This window comes from Asterias rubens, chromosome 11, assembly GCF_902459465.1.
Source record: "Asterias rubens chromosome 11, eAstRub1.3, whole genome shotgun sequence".
Taxonomy (NCBI): Eukaryota; Metazoa; Echinodermata; class Asteroidea; order Forcipulatida; family Asteriidae; genus Asterias; species Asterias rubens.
In genome coordinates this window covers 10732614-10753350 of record NC_047072.1, presented here as the reverse complement: position 1 = coordinate 10753350, position 20737 = coordinate 10732614, and the positions used below count along the sequence as shown (strand labels likewise).

Here is a 20737-nt window from a genome sequence, read left to right as displayed (position 1 = left end):
CGCTTCACCATAAATAACTACAGTGGAACGCCAGGTACATAGTCACCAGTATACTAGCAGATTAGCTGGAAACCACTAGAAATAAGAAGGAAAGCTAGAAGACAAGCTATGTTCTACAAACTCGTCAATAATTTAGTTGAAATCCCTCTTTAAGACTATGCACAACATTCTACTCGACCCTCCAGAAAACACTATCTTCAATTCCATCAAATTCGTCGCACAACCAAAATCTACGGCAGCAGTTTTTTTTTCCGGCCGCCATCAAGACTGGAATGCCTTACCCGGTAGTGTGATTTCCAGCAACTCATTAGATATCTCCAAAGACACTCTCGCTAAGCACTTCGCAAATTAAGCCATCCCATCCAGACAATGCGCAAAGCTGGTGTGATGTGTCTTTAGGCAACTATTACAGATACAGATACAGAAAAAGGCCTTTGATGCATGGCTTTCAAATCACACCGGGAACTGGATGAAACTTTTCTCAGATTCAAAGTGTTATCACTTTATTTAAAAACTACATGTTTCTAAAAATGTTATACAATTATCAATAGTTCTCCAGTGGACACTAGTATTAGTAAATACTCAAAATAATTATTAGCATAAAATCTTAATTGGTAACGAATAATGGGGAGAGGTTGATAGTACAAAACATTGTGAGAAACGGCTCCCTCTGAAGTATAGTTTTCGAGAAAGAAGTAATTTTCCACGTACACACATGTATGTGTTTTATAGACCTCAGATTTAGAATTTTTTGAGGTCTCGAAATCAAGCATCTGAAAGCACACAACTTTGTGTGACAAAAGGACGCTTTTTCCTTCATATTAATTTTGCAACTTCGACGGCAAATAATTGAGCTCAAATTTTCACAGGTTAGTTATTATGCATAATATGATACACCAAGTGAGAAGACTGTCCTTTGACAAGGTGTGCAGTTTCTTCATGGTTTTACACTGTTGGAGATAATAATAAAAGTGCATCCCGCTTACCTACTATTGGTAATTTTGTTTTATTGTCAAAGACAAGTCTTTCTCACTTGGCGTTTCTCAACACGCACAATTTTTTGTTTTACTTTGAAAATTTGAGCTCAATTGGTCGTCGAGGTTAGCTAAATACAGCATTTTTTTGTAGATCTTGGTATTTATTCTTAATTCTCAACGCCCAACGAGAAAGAAGATGATGATGAAGAAGATGATTGTTAAACAATCTGCTTAATTAAATACCCTGCTCAAAGTACCGGTGGGATTCGAACCGGGGTCAAAGGCAAGGCAAGACACCAACATGACTGCCAAAGTAGTTTCTATCCCCTTGACTGATGGGAATTAAAACATCCTCACAAGATTGGTTCAGAAAAAAAAGCAATTTGCATAAGACGAAAAATCAACAGTTATATCAGTGTTGAAATCGATAAATAAGTCTTCCTTGTGTTGACCCCTGTTCAAACTTGCACAAGAAAGAAACACACATATATATGTCATTTTGATTGTATTCTTGTATGTTTAAATACCATGGAAACTATGATAGGCTGCTATTGATATTTAAAGGTGCACACCAACTCAGCCAGTTGGAAAAGAACAAGAAAATAGGGAATGACATTGCCTTTAAGACCATAATTTACAATATCAAGTGCTTTGATAACGTATTTGTAAAAATATTATTTAGATGTACATTATTACTTGTAGACCTTCCTTTTTGTGTTATTGCAACCTTAACAAATTCACTTCTAACATGCGACAATCATTCTGTTGAATTATGCATGATGTGTCCTATGGCTAGTGACCCTTGACCTGTTGAGTTAACGATAATACATGTCCTAACATGGCGACGTCCAGAATATGTTCAACGTGTGTCTTGGTCCATTTGGGTCATAAAACTGAGTAAGTCGAACAAAATAATTATATATCTACACCTTCCACCGGCATATCATTAAACAAACCCATAAACAAAAGACAATACACCTATACCCTTAAAAGCCCCACCGATTAAAGAAATTATGATTAGATTATTATTCTAATATTTACAACTGGGGTTAATTTGTAATAGAAATAGGCCTTTAAAAGTTTTCGTTTCGTGAATTCATCTTGGTCTTTGTTTAATCCCAACAAAGAAACAAACAAATTAAACCATCGACACTAAACCATGACGTCATCATTAGGGGGGTTTCCTTCAGTTTGGAGAGCCGCATATTCTGCAGGGGACTTGACAGTTTTGTCGTCATCTTTAGTGTTGCCGGCACAGCAAAGCTTCAAGCCTGCTCCCTCTGCGAATATAAATGAAAAACACACAAATAAACTTTAACAAATTTTTAACAAAACAATTTCAATACAATTTTCTAACTATAAATTTACGGTTAGAAGGTTCTCCATGTTGATGAATCAAAATGTAGTTATTTATCTGTGAAGTTAATAATTCACTAACTATAACAATCACTGTAAAAACTATGTCTAATGTTTAAACACAAAATGTTGTACCCACTTTTTAAACATGTTTAAACATGTTTATCATTTTGACACCTACTTAAAGGCACTGGACACCTTTGGTAATTGTCAAAGACCATGCAGTATTCTCACTCTGTGTATCTCAACGTATGCACAAAATAACAAACCTGTGGAAATTTGAACTCAATTGGTCGTCGAAGTTGCGAGACTAATAATTAAAAAGAAAAAACACCCTTGTCTCAAGAAGTTGTGTGCTTTATGCTTGACTTTGAGGTCTCGAAATCAAATTCAAATATATTATGTGAGTGGAAAATTACTTCTTTCTCGAAAACGACGTTACTTCAGAGGGAGCCGTTTCTCACAATGTTTTATACTACCAACAGCTCTCCATTGCTTGTTACCGAGTAGCCTTATGCTAACAATCATTTTGAATAGCTACCAACAGTGTCCAGTGCCTTTATATTGTTTGTAGGATTCTCACACACAAAGGAATCTAAACATATTTTAGGTTATACATGTGAACAAAAGTGGGTACAAAACATAATGCTTAAAGGCAGTGGAAACTATTGGTAATTACTCAAAATAAATAATAGCATAAAACCTTTCTTGATTACGGGTAATGGGGAGAGGTTGATGGTATAAAACATTGTGAGAAACGGCTCCCTCTGAAGTGCCATAGTATCGAGAAAGAAGTAATTTTCCACGAATTTGATTTCGAGACCTCAGATTTAGAACTTGAGGTCTCGAAATCAACCATCTAAACGCACACAACTTCGTGTGACTATGTTTTTTTTTTCCTTTCATTGTTATCTCGCAAGTTCGATGACCGATTGAGCTCAAATTTTCACAGGTTTGTTATTTTATGCATATGTTGAGATACACCAACTGTGAAGGCTAGTCTTTGACAATTACCGATAGTGTCCAGTCTACTGCCTTTAACTATTTTAAGAGTGTTTTTTTGTCTTCAAATGATTGAAGGGCTTACTTCCGAACTGTTCCCCTTCCTCGAGGGTGTCGGGCAGGTTGAAGCCCAGTGTTTCCGGGAGCAGCAAGGTGAGAAGTCCGGCCAGTACGGAGCTACCACCGAAGACACACAGTGGAAGAGGATACCAGTACTTGCCCAAGATGAGTATGATGGGGGCGAGGATGCCACTTACACGGGCAACCATGGAAGACATGCCCATGCCCATTGTCCTGTTGGAATCGGAAGAAGAAAAAAATCGAGTACAAATTCGCACTTTTCGAGTGGACATTTTCTAGTTATTATTATTATTTATTTGACCCACAAAACAACCACACAATTACAAAGGAGCAAATACTAGAAGATAAAGAGAAAGAATTACTAATTTAAAACAAAACAAGTAAGCTTTATAAAACAAACAAGTAAGTTAGAAAGTGTTAAACAATAATTAAAGGGAATGTACACGTTTTGTATTTACTCAAAAACAAATATTATCTTAAACTGACTTGGAAACGATCATTGAAGAGCTGTTGATAGTATATAAAACATTGCAAAAAAACGGCTTACTATGAAGTAGCATAGCTTTAGAGAAAGAGGTAATTTCTCACTCAAATAATAAAAGACTTCTAGCCAGAAGTCTTTTATTCATATGAAAGCACACAAATTCGTCCAACAGGGTGCTTTTTCATTCATCACTTTCTCGCAACTTCGAAGACCAACAACAACTGAGCTCAATTTTCCACAGGTTTGTTATTTTATGCTTCTATTGCGGTACACCAAGTGAGAAGACTGGTATTTTGATAATTACCAAACGTGTCCGGTGCCTTTTAGTAAAAAAAGTAAATAGTGAACGTAACAGATAACAAATATTAAGTAAGAACAGTTTATAGGCAGCTTATAGCAATGGTCGACTCTCGCGTATATCAAACTCGTGGAAAGATGTTGAACCAAAACTATCCGTTATGAAATCAAATCGTTTTGCAATATATAGGTTTTCTCTGTTAATTTCGGCAAATGAGCAGTTAATTTAACCATCAAGCTATTCTGTTTCGCGCGAAATCGGATGCTACTGAAAAGGGTCATTCGATTTCGTTTTATGGTTAGTCAAATGTATTGTTGCATCATCCGATTTTAACAAAAAAAATCATTCAATTTAAGAAATCATCTAAGCAGCATTCAAATTCGCAGACGCTTCTTGAGGCGTGTGTGTCACGAAAAAGAATGACGATACGCTAAATTTAACAGAATTCTAATGGAATTTGACTCGATTCAAAACGAAATTGATTGGTCGAATTCTGAATTTGAAACGCAGTAACAACTGGAGAGGCAAACTGCTTTGATTCGAACGCATGAAAATGAAATTGACTGCTCATTTGCCGAATTTGACCGAGAAAACCTATATTATTGTAGGCCTCTACAAAATTCTTGAAAATAACAATAATTATAGCAATTTGTTGGAAATACAATTTCAATGTTCACATTATCCCTATTAATTATTGGTAAAAGTTTACATTTGGAATTAATAGAATTAGCTGTTGCAAACCAATAAAAGTTCACGGGCTGATGTTTCGACTCTAGCAGAGTCTTTCTCGACTCTGTTAGGGTCAAAACATCAGACCAAAATATTCTTTCCATTACTTATTGTGCTTAAACAGCTCTATGAAATTTAACACCTTTTTACATTGCTCTTGTCGCTGAGAAAAACGGAACAAAAATGTCAGACAAGAACATCAGAAACATAAGGGGCAAATATTACCACAGATATCTGAAAAGACAGAGAAGTTATAACATTTGTAAATGAAATATCTCGTTCATGATCATAGATTTACATGTACACGGTCTAATGATGATAGTATGAAATGTCATACTTTGATGAGAAACTAACTTCCCGCGACCCAGATGGCCGATCGATCTCAAACTTCTACATGTCACTTTGTCAGTTTATGTATATTGTTGATAACTTAAAGTGCTCACTGCCAGAAACTATTTTGTTAACAAAACAAATTTTGTAATGCTCCTTTAATAATAAAAAAGAAAAAAATATACAAACCTTGTGACGGTAGGGTAAAGCTCAACGGAATATAAGTAAATTAAATTAAAGGCAGCAGCAGCAGCAAACTTTCCAACCATAGCCACAACAGCTCTAGCCACACCGGGTGCTGTAAATAAAATGAACAACAGACATACAAACAATCAATGTTTAAACAATATTCATTTAATAATAGGAACCTCCATTACGGTAAAAAGGGTGTGTGTTACCAATAACTATTTATCCCCCTACTCCTATGGCTGAAACAGGGTTACTCCCTTTACAGCCTGTAAGGATGTAGTCATGGGTATCATCCACTAGGAGCTACCTACTCTTAGGGCTGAAACAGGATTACCCCCTTCATAGCCTGATGTAAGGATGTAGGCATGGGTATCATCCACTAGGAGCTACCTACTCCTGGGGCTGAAACAGGATTACCCCCTTCATAGCCTGATGTAAGGATGTAGGCATGGGTATCATCCACTAGGAGCTACCTACTCTTAGGGCTGAAACAGGGTTACCCCCTTCATAGCCTGATGTAAGGATGTAGGCATGGGTATCATCCACTAGGAGCTACCTACTCCTGGGGCTGAAACAGGATTACCTCCTTCATAGCCTGATGTAAGGATGTAGGCATGGATATCATCCACTAGGAGCTACCTACTCCTGGGGCTGAAACAGGATTACCCCCTTCATAGCCTGATGTAAGGATGTAGTCATGGGTATCATCCACTAGGAGCCATCTACTCATGGGGCTGAAACAGGGTTACCCCCTTCACAGTCTGTAAGGATGTAGGCAAGAGTATCATCCACTGGGGGCCACCTACTTCTGGGGCTGAACAGGGTTACCCCTTCACAGTCTGTAAGGATGTAGGCATTGGTATCATCCACTAGGAGCCACTCCCTGGGCTGAACAGGGTTACCCCTTAGCCTACCCCCTTCACAGTCTGTAAGGATGTAGGCATGGGTATCATCCACTAGGAGCTACCTACTCCTGGGGCTGAAACAGGGTTACCCCCCCCCCTTCATAGCCTGTAAGGATGTAGGCATCGGCATCATCCACTAGGAGCCTGGATGGTAGAGCAGAAAGCACTACCTCCCCAACTTTACGAAGCAATTATGGTTAGATTCCTTGCTTACGGACACTATTAGCATAACCGGGACTCGAACCCACACTCTGCTGATCAAACACCAGAGCTTGGATCCGGTGCTTTTTAACCGCTGGGCCATGACACGCCATTTTGCTGCACACCGGGGCCCATTTTGAAGCACAAACAAACAGCTAAGCACAACAGAATTATGCTTACCAGAATAAGGTTACCAGCAAAATACTAGAGTGGCCTTCAGGCCTTGTGTATCTGGTGACTTGCATTAAAACAAAAAATGTACTCACGTATAAACATAGTAACGAGACAGGCAACACCACTTGTTGTATAAGCGGATGACGTGGTGAAACGTCTTCCACAGCGGTCAACCATCCACCAACTCAATAGAATGCCTGGTATCTCGATACCACCAGAAACAAAGCCAGCAACATAGTCGTTTATACCGAGGGCAGACGTACTAAGAGACAATCCATAGTATACCATATTCACAACAAACCTGCAGGGAAATAGATAATTTTCGAATATTATTTTTTGAATTGTTAAAAATGAAAACAGATTTTGTTTAATGTTTTTTTAATTATATATAATATATATATTTTGTTTATAAATGCAAGTCGCAAGACACCCAAAGCCTGAAGGCCACGTCAAGCGGGCTACAAATTAGCTTGTTTCCCCCCACCTTCAAAACCCTTTTGCAAGATTGCATATGATCATAGAATAACCATTGACAATTTTGAAATCTCTAAACAAGTGTACCAAACAAGGTATCAACGATTTACTATGAAACGAAACTTAAATTGAGAGTTTGTTTTTATGTATTTTATGTATAAACTCCTCACTTACCAATCATAGCAAATGATCAAACTTTTCTTTCGCAGATTCGGAGTCCGCAATAGATCAAGTTGGGTTATAGGACGAGTAGTAACCTTTTCCTCTGTCTGACCGTGGGGTACCTAAACAGATTGGTCAGTTGTGTTATATAACTATTAAATCATCGTAGTAGTAGTACAAGTGATGTTAAATAAGTAGGATTTGAAACTTTTCATGGTGTAAATACGACATGGAAAGGTTTGTGGTAACACCATGTACTGACATCTCTAATGAGTTAAGGTGGTTCTGAAAAGAACCGTTGGTGATCAAATCGTCGAGTTGAAACCAACGGTTCTTTTCAGAACCACCCCAACTCAATAGAGATAGTCATTACATGGTGTTACCACAAACCTTTCCATATGATGTTAAATGGATACAATAAATACACAAAATACAATGAAATAAAGTTAATAAAAGAAACTGGCTTTAAATTGCGAGGTGATGTTTGTCAGCTGCACTCACATCCCCAACATGGGACCAATCAAAACACAGATGTGGACAGCTACGTCACTGCACGTTTATCCAATGCCATCATTGTATCCAATAATACCATCGGTTCTGAAAGTACCCGTCTTAGGGGACCAGTCTGGTTTAGAGGCAGTCGGTCCCTGACGAATTCGGCAATTGAGGGCGCTATAACACAATTACGCCGCTACACCTTCCCCTTTAAGCTCACCTTAGTTTTCTCCTCGCCCTCGTCAAACAAATTTTCCGGAACTTGGGTCTTATTCACTCTGGCGATCCTTTCTAGGATTTTTTTGGCTTCGCCGAACCTGCCCTTCGAGATGAGCCAGCGTGGAGACTCTGGGAACCAACTTAAGATGAAATGAGACCGGAAAACAATTGAATGAAAGCAACAGTTTGAGCAGGCTCACGGCCTTCAAACTGATATTTAAATTTTGTTGATATCTTATTGCTTCTTGAGATATGAGTTTTTGAATTGTTTAACTTCCGGTTTCGACTGGAAGTAAAGGTAAAATGCGGCCACGTTGTGCAAGACATCTGTTAAACATCTCAATCGCTTTCATATGTTGCAAAGTTCTTGTTTGTAGCATTTTTGGTTTTCAAGATATTCATTTTCCAATTATTTAAGGTTCATCTAACGTAATGACATCATCAATGACGTCATCTTTCCAAAAATAATGGCAGTTTCATCTACTCACTATTGCCTATGTACGTAGGATAAGTTTTAAGTTTGGAAAAGCTTTACTTTTGTTTAAAATTGCTGGCAAAGGTTGAGGGAGAAAGAAGAAGACGAGGGAAAAAAAACCTTAACAAAAACAATAGTAAGCCGAACACCTAAAAAAAAGAAAACACTCAACAATAACAATAGTTTTATACTTATACTAATTAACATTAGTGGCTTCTTAAACAACGCTCATATCCGTCACTTATACTCACTTTAGTGTGACAGTCATGGCGCTTCAGCATTCAGTATTTTCCTTCAAGATACATGCGGGACTACGTTTGAGTTATGAGACCAACTCCTTGTTTCATACCACCATGTAATGGCGTACCCCCTTCTCTTTACGATAAAAGTGCACTGGGTGATTGTACGTGCGTTAGACAACACACAGGACCTACGGCTTTACGTCCCATCCGAAGGACGAAGCAATAATGGTATTGCTTAATACGGACACAGGGACTGGGACGACTCTGCTGATCATAAACAACGGAGCCTGAGTCCGGTGCACTTAATCACTCGGCCATGACACGCTATATATTTCCTTTACCGACGTTTTTTACAAAAAATATATACATGCAAACAGAACTGTTTACCGATAACCAGAGCCAATAAAAAGTAATGGTTTTAAATTTACATCAACTTTTTACTACCCCAAATAAAACAAAACAATACAAAAAATATTATTGTCCAAACACATTCAACATCGATCCAAAAGCAATTAACAAACAGACGTTAATCTACTAGCTTCGTGATGGGATTACATTTTGAACTCTTACCCAGTCAGTTTGTGGTTTATAGCTTGATATTTGAAATAGATAAAGAGCTTATACTTAAGGTGACCCCTGGCTTCCGCTTACCAGGTTGTACCGGGGAAAACATTGTATGGTCCCTGGCTGCACGGCAGTTATCAGTTAGCATGGTTTCGATGAAAGAAGGCGGGGAATTAAAAAACGAGCATTATTTTCTACTCACAAGAACAGCATGAAAAACGGTAGGAATGGCAGAGACATCGTCAACTGCAGGTCTCGCCAATCACGTATGAGGTATGCAAGACAAACCAACACCATGTAACCGACTGAGAAGGCCATGGCTGACACGCTGCCGTACATGACACGCTGTTTGGGGCCCACTAGTTCGCTACCTGTAGGGTTACACAACAAAAGAAGTTACAGAATAGGTTTACAAAATAGGTAATAGGTTACAAAATAGATTAAAAAATAGGTTACCAAATATGTTTCCAAGATAACTTGAAAGAGTTCAATTCAATTCAATTCAATTCACATTTATTTCCATACTGACAAAAACACAGCACTACAGAATGCATACACAATGTAATAGCAAACAGAGTAGTCTTTGACAATTACCAATAGTGTACATGGTGTCTTAAACATCAACAGCCGAAAGTGGTTACCTGCCATACAAACAAACTGTTACGACTGTATTTATGTGTAATACCTTGTGCACAACAGATTAAACTATGCCTGTTTCTTTAAAGTTTATACAGTCAAATACAATATAACCATGCTTCGTCCTTCGGATGGGACGTAAAACAGTCGGTCCCGTGTGTGACCCATATACAAGAATTCAGTGCACTTATCGAACAGAGAAGGGGTTCGCCAGGCTGTGGCTGCTAATAATGCGCCGTAGCACATTGTAGACACTTATAAGGTGCTACATAAATGGGTCTCAGAATTTACAACTTTAAATAACCCCTCTTTCTGTAAATGTATGTAAGCGCCTCGAGTACGTGCGCCATATAAGACTTCGATATTACAAAGAAAAGGAACAGTGTTGAGGCTTTGATAAGCCGAGGCCAGAGACCATGGATAAACGGTATTCTTCAACAATGGCATTCCACACGCGTTAACTCTATAGTTCACTCACTTCTGCAGTTGGACCGCTGTTAAAACAAAGAGCTTTGAGTCCTAAGTTAGGACTACAGTCCTACTAAAAACTTAAGGCCAGTCCTAAGCTTACTCGCCCTGACTCGAAATAAGACTAGTCTTAACTCTGGGACCGGTGGAATCTACTCCAGGAACCGTGGGAAAAAATTGTGCTCAGTCAAGCTACTCTGAAGCATGACAAAAACGACCCATTTTGAAAGTACTTTTTCTTTTTGCAGATCATTGTGAACCATTGTGTACAAAAAATGCTAGAATGCTTCAACTATGTGGTATCTGTGTCCATGGACTGATGATTAGAGCCGATGACTAGAGTTCCCATGCATGGGGACTTCGATGATCTGTTCAGAATGTTTACAAAAAGACTTTTGTCCCCCCCAAAACAGTTAATTTACCGGTAACAAAAATGCATTTCCATTAATCTCCACTGTGCCGTGTTGTTGGTTTGTTGCGCAAGGTCCTTTGTGAGGGTTTAAATGGAGATTCAAAGGCACAATTCGTATTTGATACCTTTTGTTTGTGGCCATGAAATGAATCACTACTCACTGTGAATAAAGATGTAGGCCTCATGGTCTATGTAATAATTACTCTGTAGAAGTTTCAGAATTCGTCAAGCTTTTGAGAGAGAAAACCGTAACAATCACAGAGCGATATCTTCATAGCAGAGTCGCGTAACGACGGTATTATTTTAGTATTTACCTCACAGTACTGGAGTGCGTTTTGGCGACCCCAACCAAAAACTGTTTCTGACGTCATAACCAAAACGGTAACCGAGCATACAACTCGGTTATCGTTCAGTCTGAACAGCAGAACCAACGACCAACAACAGTTTTTGGTTGGGGTCACCAAAAGGCACTCCATGTAGTATACCAGATGCTATGTTGTACATGCTACAAGCCTTTTGCCATCATTATCTTCAAACCGTGTAAGTTTAATGTAAACTTGTGGATATTGTGCCTTGTGCTACAAAAAGTACCCAAACTAAGATCCCCTATATTGTTCTGTTCGTCCATGAACCGTGGGCTGAAATTTCACATAAAGGGACAAACTCGACGACGGACTAACTCTAATAATCACTTTTGTTGTTGTTGCAACTGATCAACAACTTACTATAATACACAACTACCATAAACTTATAAAATGCATACGTTTGGTAACCACTCTCATAGCAATTGTACATTGGTAATTACTCAAAATAGTTATCATCATAAAACCTTTCTTGATTACAAGTGATGGGGAGGGGTTGATGGTATAAAACATTGTGAGAAACTGCTCCCTTTGAAGTGACGTAGTTTTCGAGAAAGAAGTAATTTTTCACGAATTTGATTTCGAGACCTCAAGTTTAGAAATTGAGGTCTCGAACTCAAGCATCAGAAAGCACACAACTTCGTGTGACAAGGGTGTTTTTTTCTTTCATCGTTATCTCGCAACTCCGGCGACCAATAGAGCTCAAATTTTCACAGGTTTGTTATTTTATGTATATGTTGAGATACACCAAGTAAGAAGAGTGGTCTTTAACAATTACCATTAGTGTCCACTGTCTTTAAACCTTACTTGGTAACGAGTAATGGAGAGCTGTTGATAGTATAAAACATTGTGAGAAACAGTAACGTAGTTTTCGGGAAAGAAGTAATTTCTCCCTATATTTTAAATCCCTCTGAAGTAACGTAGTTTTCGACAAAGAAGTAATTTTCCACGAATTTGACTTCTAGACCTCAGAATTAGATTTGGAGGTTTCCAAATCAACACAACTTCATGTGACAAGGGTGTTTTTTTCTGTCGTTATTACCTCGCAACTTTGACGACCAATTGAGCTCAAACTTTCACAGGTTTGTTATTTTATGCATATTATGTTGAGATACACCAAGTGAAAAGACTGGTCTTTGACAATTACCATAAAGTAGTGTTTGTTTCACCGTCAATTTTTGAAACCTGTCAGCCTCTTCCATTTCACTCATGCATTTGTACAGAGAGTGAATGGGAAAACATACCATAACTAATAGTTTCACGTTGTATTTGTCGTTTGGCAAGCATGCTACCAGAAAACTGGAGTAAGAGACACAGAACATTAAGACAAGCTGAATGGAGACGGGCTGGACGAAACACTGCCCGAAGACATGACAACAGATGGACAAAAAAAACTAATTGACTGGCAACCAAGGACAGGGAAAAGGAAAAGAGGTAGACAGAGAAGAAGATGGAGTGGTGTCAACAGGGTTTATTCGGGAACAACATAGACCAGAGGAACTGCAAGAAATAGAAATGAAGGAGGGCTACATCTTCATACACTGGATGAACACAGCGTGAAAGGATTTGGGTACTTTTTGTAACACAAATTACAATGTCCAGAGAGATGTTCATTAAATTTACACCGTTTGAAGATAATGATATACTCTGTAATGTAAAAGAGTGAAAAACACCACTCTTAACATTTCGAGCTGTCCCTCATATGGCTCTTCCTAAAGGGTGGTGGTTGTTTCACTCTTTTAGAGGGGTTTCACTCCAGGACAGAGTGACAAATCACTCAAAAAGATGCAAACTTAAATCTAAAAGAGTTGAAGACCACTCGAAAAAGAGTTGTCCCTCATATGGCTCTACAAAGAGTGCCTTTTCACTCTTTTCTATTAAGAGAGTAGTAAAAAACGTCATTATATTAGTTGCTGAGGTGCTGTAGTTTTTGAGAGATAAAATGAGTAAAACAATGTCAACGTATTGTACAATATTGATGCCATAAAAATAAACCGATTATAGTAATTATATTAAAAAAATAATTGAAAAAGGACGCAACAATACAAATAAAAGTAAACTTGCGGGTAAAACCATGTGTCGTCACTTTTGAGGGAGAGTTGGCCAAGAGCCATATTTGTTTTGGAAAAAGTACGTCCGCACTTCAGCACAAAGAGTTGTGGAGACTTGCTAATGTTGTTCTGTTATTCCCTTTCTATTATTCACTTCCCCTAAATAGTCCCCTTGCTCTTGTGTGAACCATGGAGGGGCGTGAACCAAGTTTAACAAATAGAACAGCAGCAGTCGGATGCTTGCCATAAGTGACAAATACAACGGCTGTTTGAGTATGTAAACTCAAATAACTCACCCTTCGTGCAAATTTATACATAGGTCTAAAAAAAAAAAAAAAACGTTATCATCTAAACGGCCGTTGACTTAATAACAATGGAAGAGGCAAGAGGTTTGAAATTATACGGTGGAAATTTTTGGAAAAGTGGTAAATAATTTGTTTCGAAAAGGCTTTTATAATTTATGGTAAGCTGTGGATCATTACAACATGACAAGTTATTATTATAATAAGTCCCTGGAGTTGATACCAGCAAGGTTGGCTGGCTCATGGACTATAATTGTTATAGTAAGCTAAAAATGATATAATAAAAGAAAAACATATGCCAAAAAGGGGCCACCATGTGGTTGTAGTTTGATGTTTCCAGTATTAAAGTCACCCATGCTTGCAATATGCATCTATTGAAGGGAACACAATGTCGTGCCAAAAACTCTTTCTATATTATTGTACATTGAACATTTACAATGTACATGGATTGTATTTCTGTACAGTGAATGCTTACTTTGATATTTCTATACTTGACATAGGACATTCACAGCGAATGTTTTACTATTTCTATATTGGACATTGGACATACGAATGTCCACTTTGATATTTACATATTGGACATGGGAAATTCGGTGTATACAAAACCATGTGATTGTCTAATGTCCAATAGAGAAATAACAAAGTAGACATTCGCTGTTCAAAACATACATGGTATGCATATGTCCAATATAGAAATAGTTAAAACATTCGCTGTACAAAACTATGCGAATATGTCATGTCCAACTTCACTGTCACGGGAAAACAAACAATGCCTATACCCCATACATAGATTATCAGGAAAGATCCATAGCTGCGCAGCATTTTGCTGTGATGAAACTTATTCAAGTGAACATTGAGAATTCATGTATGTCTGTACAGTTGCCATTTATATATTGGACATGAGACATTCGCTGTACAAAACAATGTGAATGTCTAGTGTCCAATATCAAACTAACTTCACTGCCAAGGAGGGAGGGAGGGGGGGGGTTTGCTTACCTAAAACATAGGTCATTAGAAAAGCTCCATAGCAGCAGTTTGCTGTGACGAAGCGCAGTAAAGTGAACACCTCAAAGCTTGGTGAAAATGACGTCACTATGGAAGAGATGGAGACCCCAATAAGACACAAGAAAAACGTCTTTCGTCTGCCAATCCTGAACAGAAATTATAATATTTTGCTTTCATTTGGTTGTTAAACAATGCGAAATATATCTATGCAAGAAACACATCGAGTCTTGCAGGAGCAACCCAAAGGACACTTCAGCTATAGCCATGGCTCAATTTCAGAGCTGCTTAAGAAGAAAATATCGCTGAAACAAAATTTCTGCTGAGCAGAAATGAACAGGATACCAGTCACAAATTGTACATTGGTATTTTGCTAACCAGGTAAGCACAATTAGTAAGCATAATCTGTTTGTGCTTAGCTACTTTGTTGAAGGTCAAGCGTCTGTATGAAATTGGGCCCTGCTTGTGATAGCGATAACCAGCAGTGCATATACAAACCAAAGTTGGCCTTAACTTTCTTAATAGATTAAGTCAAACTCAAACCACAGGGAAACCAAACTCTCCCTAGGAAATCATCATAAAATTCGTTCACCCACCCTTCAACCAATAAGGACTGTTACAAGTTTTCCTTTGTTCCAAGAACACTCGATGAATGGAACCGCCTGCCAGTTTGTATAAGAGAAGCTCCTTCAATAGGAGACTTTCCAACGCTAGGCGGCAGCAGACATACCGGGTAAATTTCCATTGTTTAAGTAGTTCTGAACATGCGCATAATTCTGAGAACAATGGATTTACCCGGTAAGTCTGCTGCCCTCTATCGTCCCAGAAAGTCTCCCATTGACTCCATTCAAGACTAGGCTAGATACAAATGACCACTTTCATAAGGGGAGCTCACCACTAAGTTTTGTCCACTCGCCACACCACACCTGCAACTTATATATCCTGTGAGGAGTTTGTTGCAGTATTTGACAGATACAGATACAGATACTTATCACATAAATATCCCCTATACAAAAAATAGAGTGGTTCTCCACCCTTGTGGACTTACCAGTCTCCAACGGATCCCCATATGATTGACCCGGTGAGCAGACCAGCGAACCATACAGACTGTGCAACACCGGGTAGATCCTCCCGTTCGCAAACTAGGCTGAACTGTGCAAACAGAATATGAAATGCACAATTTAAAAACGAGTAAAGGCCCGGTCACAGTTTTTTAATTTTATGCATATTATGTTGGGATTCACCAAGTGAGAAGACTGGTCTTAGGCACTTTCAGGTGTCCCGTGCATTTTAATTCTAATCATTACCGTTATTCTGTACATTGATATAACATGTATTAGTCTATTATTAAGGCCCGGTTACACAGGCACCGATAACGAGAACGAAAACGAGGACGATAAAAATGCACTCCCTCGATTGGTTATAACCGTGGGCGTATTCTGCGTGGAGCAATTCAACCAATCGAGGGCGTGCATCTTTATCGTTCTCGTTTTCGTTCTCGTTTTCGTTCTCGTTATCGGTGCCTGTGTAACCGGGCCTTAATAATAGACTAATACATGTTATATCAATGTACAGAATAACGGTAATGATTAGAATTAAAATGCACGGGACACCTGAAAGTGCCAAAGACCAGTCTTCTCACTTGGTGAATCCCAACATATGCATAAAATTAAAAAACTGTGAAAATTTGAATTCAATTGGTCGTCGAAGTGGCGAGAGAACAATGGAAGCAAAATACCATTGTCGCTCAAGTTGTGAGCTTTCAGATGCTTGAATTGTGAGGTATCCAATTCAATTCAAATATTTTAGTGAGAAATTAATTCTTTCTCGTAAACTATCGTTACTTCAAAACAAAGTTGTGTGCTTTCAGATGCTTGATTTCTTTCTCGAGAACTACAAACGTTACTTCAGAGGGAGCCGTTTCTCACAATGTTTTATGCTATCATCAGCTCCCCATTACTCGTTACCAAGTGAGTTTTTGTGCTAACAATTATTTTTGAAGAAATAACAATTATTTTGAAATACCAATAGCGTGCAGTGCCTTTAACGCTTTATCACATACAAAGGAATGCTCCAAAGCGTGAAGTAACAAACAAAAAGGGGGAAAACGACAAGGTAAGCCTAGATACATCATTTTTCTCCCCAAAATAACTTTGCATTGTCGTTAAACAAAGTACCCAATGCTCGCACAGCCCAATGTATTCACAGGGTTTGTCTTAAACCCTTCAGTGAACTTTTTTACGGGGGTCGGTCGGACAACAATTCGACCCTTGGCCATTGATACTAAATATAATAATTGGCCCCCTTTATAAATAAGGAAATACTAAAACTAACACGATTAGGCCTATGGAGTATACGGACAAGGTGGTAAAAGTAGCTTTTAGTAAAGTTCATAGACCCGAGGGGGGAAATGGCACCCGAGGCGAAGCAGAGAGTGCCATTTTCTCAAAATATTGCATGATGAAGGGAAAAGAGCTAATTTATGTGGACCAAAATAAAGAGAGTATAATAATGGCTGTCAGAATAAATGGCTTTAGAAGACAGCCTAGACAGACAAACTACAAACATTGAGACAGACCATTGAGACAGACTAGCCTTCACAGTTGGTGTATCTCAACATATGCATACAATAACAAACCTGTGAAAATTTGAGCTCAATTGGTCATGGAACTTGCGATATAATAGTGAAAGAAAAAAAAACCCTTGTCACACGAAGTTGTGTTCGTTTAGATGGTTGATTTCGAGACCTCAAGTTCTAAATCTGAGGTCTCGAAATCAAATTCGTGGGAAATTACTTCTTTCTCAAAAACTATGGCACTTCAGAGGGTGCCGTTTCTCACAATGTTTTATACTATCAACCTCTCCCCATTACTCGTCACCAAGAAAGGTTTTATGCTAATAATTATTTTGAGTAATTACCAATAGTGTCCACTGCCTTTAATGGTGCAGCCATCTTGAATTTCTCCTATTGATATTAGTGTTACCAAACCGAGGCTGGAAGAACGAAATAGTCTGGTTCCATTTTCAAAATGATTATTAGCATTCATTATTATAATCGATATCGAGGAACATGACCAAGATGGAGGCAGCCTGATAAAGGTCTATAGGCACAGGGGTCGATTGCACAAAGAACTTAGGTCTAGTCCAAGGAGATAAAAAAGAGCTAGTCCCAACTAAGGACGTAACTCGTACTATTTTTATTTTTTTTAATTAAAGGCATGGACACTATTAGTAATTGTCACAGACCAGTCTTCTCACTTTGTGAATCTCAACATATGCATAAAATAACAAACCTGTAAAAATTTGAGCTCAATCGGTCGTCGAAGTTGCGAGATAATAATGAAAGGAAAAAAACACCCTTGTCACATGAAGTTGTGTGCTTTCAGATGCTTGTTTTCGAGACCTCAAAATTATTCTAAATCTGAGGTCTCGAAATCAACTTCGTGGAATACTTCTTTCTCGAAAACTACGTTACTTCCGAGGGAGCCGTTTCTCACAGTGTTTTATACCATCATTAGCTCCCCATTATACTCATTACCTACATATAAGGATTTATGCTAATACATATTTTGAGTAATTACCAATAGTGTCCGCTGCATTTAACTAATTGTAGCAGTTTAACCCCTGTGTTACAAATACATTGTTTTAATAAACCAGAAATAATAGTATTACAATAGAGTAAATGTAACCTTACATCTTGATTGATGGTTGATTTGTACTGGGATCGATCGAAGTTCCATCCCGAATCACAGCTGATGATGACATCTGACGAGGCAGAAGAATTTACTTCTGAGCCCCCTTCTCCCTCGGCGTATCGCTTGCACGAAGAGAGCACTAGCCTACCGTCAGAGTCCATCTCGTACGGGATGCTCCTGTCATTAATTTGTTCACTTTTATTTTATTTTTTGTTTATCTATTTATTTATTTATTTATTTCAAAGACACTGGACACTATTGGTAATGGTCAAAGACCAGTCTTCTCACTTGGTGTTTATCTCAACATAATGCACAAAATAACAAACATGTGAAAATTTGAGCTCAATTATTGGTCGTCAAAGTTGCGAGATAATAATGAAAGAAAAAACACCCTTGTCACACGAAGTTGCGTGCTTTCAGATGCTTGTTTTCGAGACCTCGAAATCTAATTCTGAGGTCTCGAGATCAAATTTCGTGGAAAATTACTTCTTTCTCAAAAAACTATGTCACTTCAGAGGGAGCCGTTTCTCACAATGTTTTATACTATCAACACAGCTCTCCAATGCTCGTTGAATACCAAGTAAGTTTTTATGCTCACAATTATTTTGAGTAATTACCAATAGTGTCCAGTGCCTTTAAATCTTTAGACATTACATAACGATGACAAGTTAGACAGGGGCTGTCAAGAACAAATAAAACTCAGCAAAAAAGATGTGTCCTCCCATGACCTTGCTCATTTTAAAATAGCAAAAATCCATAGAAATCTAAAATTGTATTGACAATTAAAACAAAAGATGGCAAGTAAAAGCAAAACCCAAATATACAACAAGGCCCATAGTTGTCAATTAGTGTAAGCAAACACCACAACGCAGACGAGATGAAATGGGAGGGGGGGGGGTTAGTACAAAATATAGATACATTAAAGGCAGTGGACACTATTGGTAATTACTCAAAATAATTATTGGCATAAAACCTTTCTTGGTGACGAGTAATGGGGAGAGGTTGATGGTATAAAACATTGTGAGAAACGGCTCCCTCTGAAGTGCTGTAGTTTTCGAGAAAGAAGTAATTTTCCACGAATTTGATTTCAAGACCTCAAGTTTAGAACTTGAGGTCTCGAAATCAACCATCTAAACGCACACAACTTCGTGGAACAAGGGTGTTTTTTCTTTCGTTATTATCTCGCAAGTTCGATGACCGACTGAGCTCAAATTTTCACAGGTTCGTTATTTTATGTGTTGAGATACACCAAGTGAGAAGACTGGTCTTTGACAATTACCAATAGTGTCCACTGCCTTTAAATAGATACAATATTTGTACAATTGAAAAAGGAAAGATCGAGGCCCGATTGAAGCACAAAAACGAAAAACCTAAAGTAATACAGAACCTGTTCTTCTGAGCTTCATCCGCATGGCACTCCAATGCATTCTCAAAACCAAGACTACTGCTACAGTTGGCTTCGACATCAGCTATTCCAGGAGTTTTACACCAATGATCCGTGGAAGCTCCTAGAAATACCTGCCCGATGAACTGGCAGCAAGCTGGCAGTTGAAATAACAGGAATCCGGCGATCAGAATTTTTTGAAATTTGCCCAGAACACCGATGTGTTTTAAAATGTTCTCGTACTTCATTGTGTTGTAGAGAGGGTGTATGGATACCTTACTGGTTTAAAACAGCCTGTTTCCCCGTAGTTTTTTAGAGGTAATTGCGGTAGTGGTGAATGCATGCGTAGATATAACCTATCCACAGTTGTCAATAAATAAAACCTGGTAAAGTGCACTGAAGCCCCCATATGGTAGTTTGTATACCAGCACAGAGGCGGGACACACCTTCCCCCGTTGAACGTATAGTGTAATAAGTTTGCTAACACGCTCCAACGCTCCAACGACTTCTAAGAAACGGACGTTATACGGTTCAATTAATTCAAAGGGTATTCATGTATTCACATTACATGCTGCTAAGGCACACAGTATCTGCAACTCTAATAGAATAACTTGATGAAGAACTATAAATCTTTTGTAGTTTTGGGCCATTGTGGAAACATAGACTGGCCTTGATTCAGCCGCAAATAATGGGTGCGTTCGTTTAGCTTCCCTGGGTCGACCCCGATGTGGCATATTTTTTTTCCCAGGACGAACGTGGGCACAGAATTATCCCACGTTCGTCCTCGAATCTGGAAAAAAAACCAGACACATCATCACGTGAGCCTTCCCGTGGTGACATCGGTGCACCTCGGGTCAGCCCCAAGTGATCCAATCCACAAGCGGGGCTCTTGGGGCTGACCCGAGGTGCACCGACGTCATCACCACGGGAAGGCTCACGTGATAATGTGGGGTAATTGTGTGCCCACGTTCGTCCTGGAAAAAAATAAAATACGCCAAATCGGGGTCGACCCAGGGAAGCTAAACGAACGCACCCAATGACAAGCCAGCAGAGATCGAGGTAGTAGCC

General features: G+C 38.7%; 1 protein-coding gene across 1 annotated transcript; it reads right to left on the bottom strand.

The window, feature by feature from the left end:
* Window positions 1–725: 725 nt before the first annotated feature.
* On the bottom strand, window positions 726–20121 carry LOC117296845 (organic cation transporter protein-like). Its single transcript, XM_033779924.1, has 11 exons — window positions 19673–20121; window positions 18285–18462; window positions 15639–15742; window positions 14585–14739; window positions 9560–9728; window positions 8078–8216; window positions 7375–7484; window positions 6819–7027; window positions 5447–5555; window positions 3421–3629; window positions 726–2257 (listed from the first exon to the last, which is right to left on the bottom strand). Exons 1-11 carry the CDS (start codon window positions 19915–19917, stop codon window positions 2130–2132), a joined length of 1755 nt encoding a protein of 584 aa, XP_033635815.1. The 5' UTR covers window positions 19918–20121; the 3' UTR covers window positions 726–2129.
* Window positions 20122–20737: the final 616 nt, after the last annotated feature.

Excerpts from the sequence above, each read along its gene's own strand:
- LOC117296845 (XM_033779924.1), bottom strand. The coding sequence starts at position 19,917 with ATGAAGTACGAGAACATTTTAAAACACATCGGTGTTCTGGGCAAATTT. Across the intron at positions 8,217-9,559 it reads CCGTTTTTCATGCTGTTCTT|TTGGTTCCCAGAGTCTCCAC; the intron begins GTGAGTAGAAAA and ends TTTCATCTTAAG. Across the intron at positions 7,028-7,374 it reads TTGATCATTTGCTATGATTG|GTTTGTTGTGAATATGGTAT; the intron begins GTAAGTGAGGAG and ends ATTTCCCTGCAG.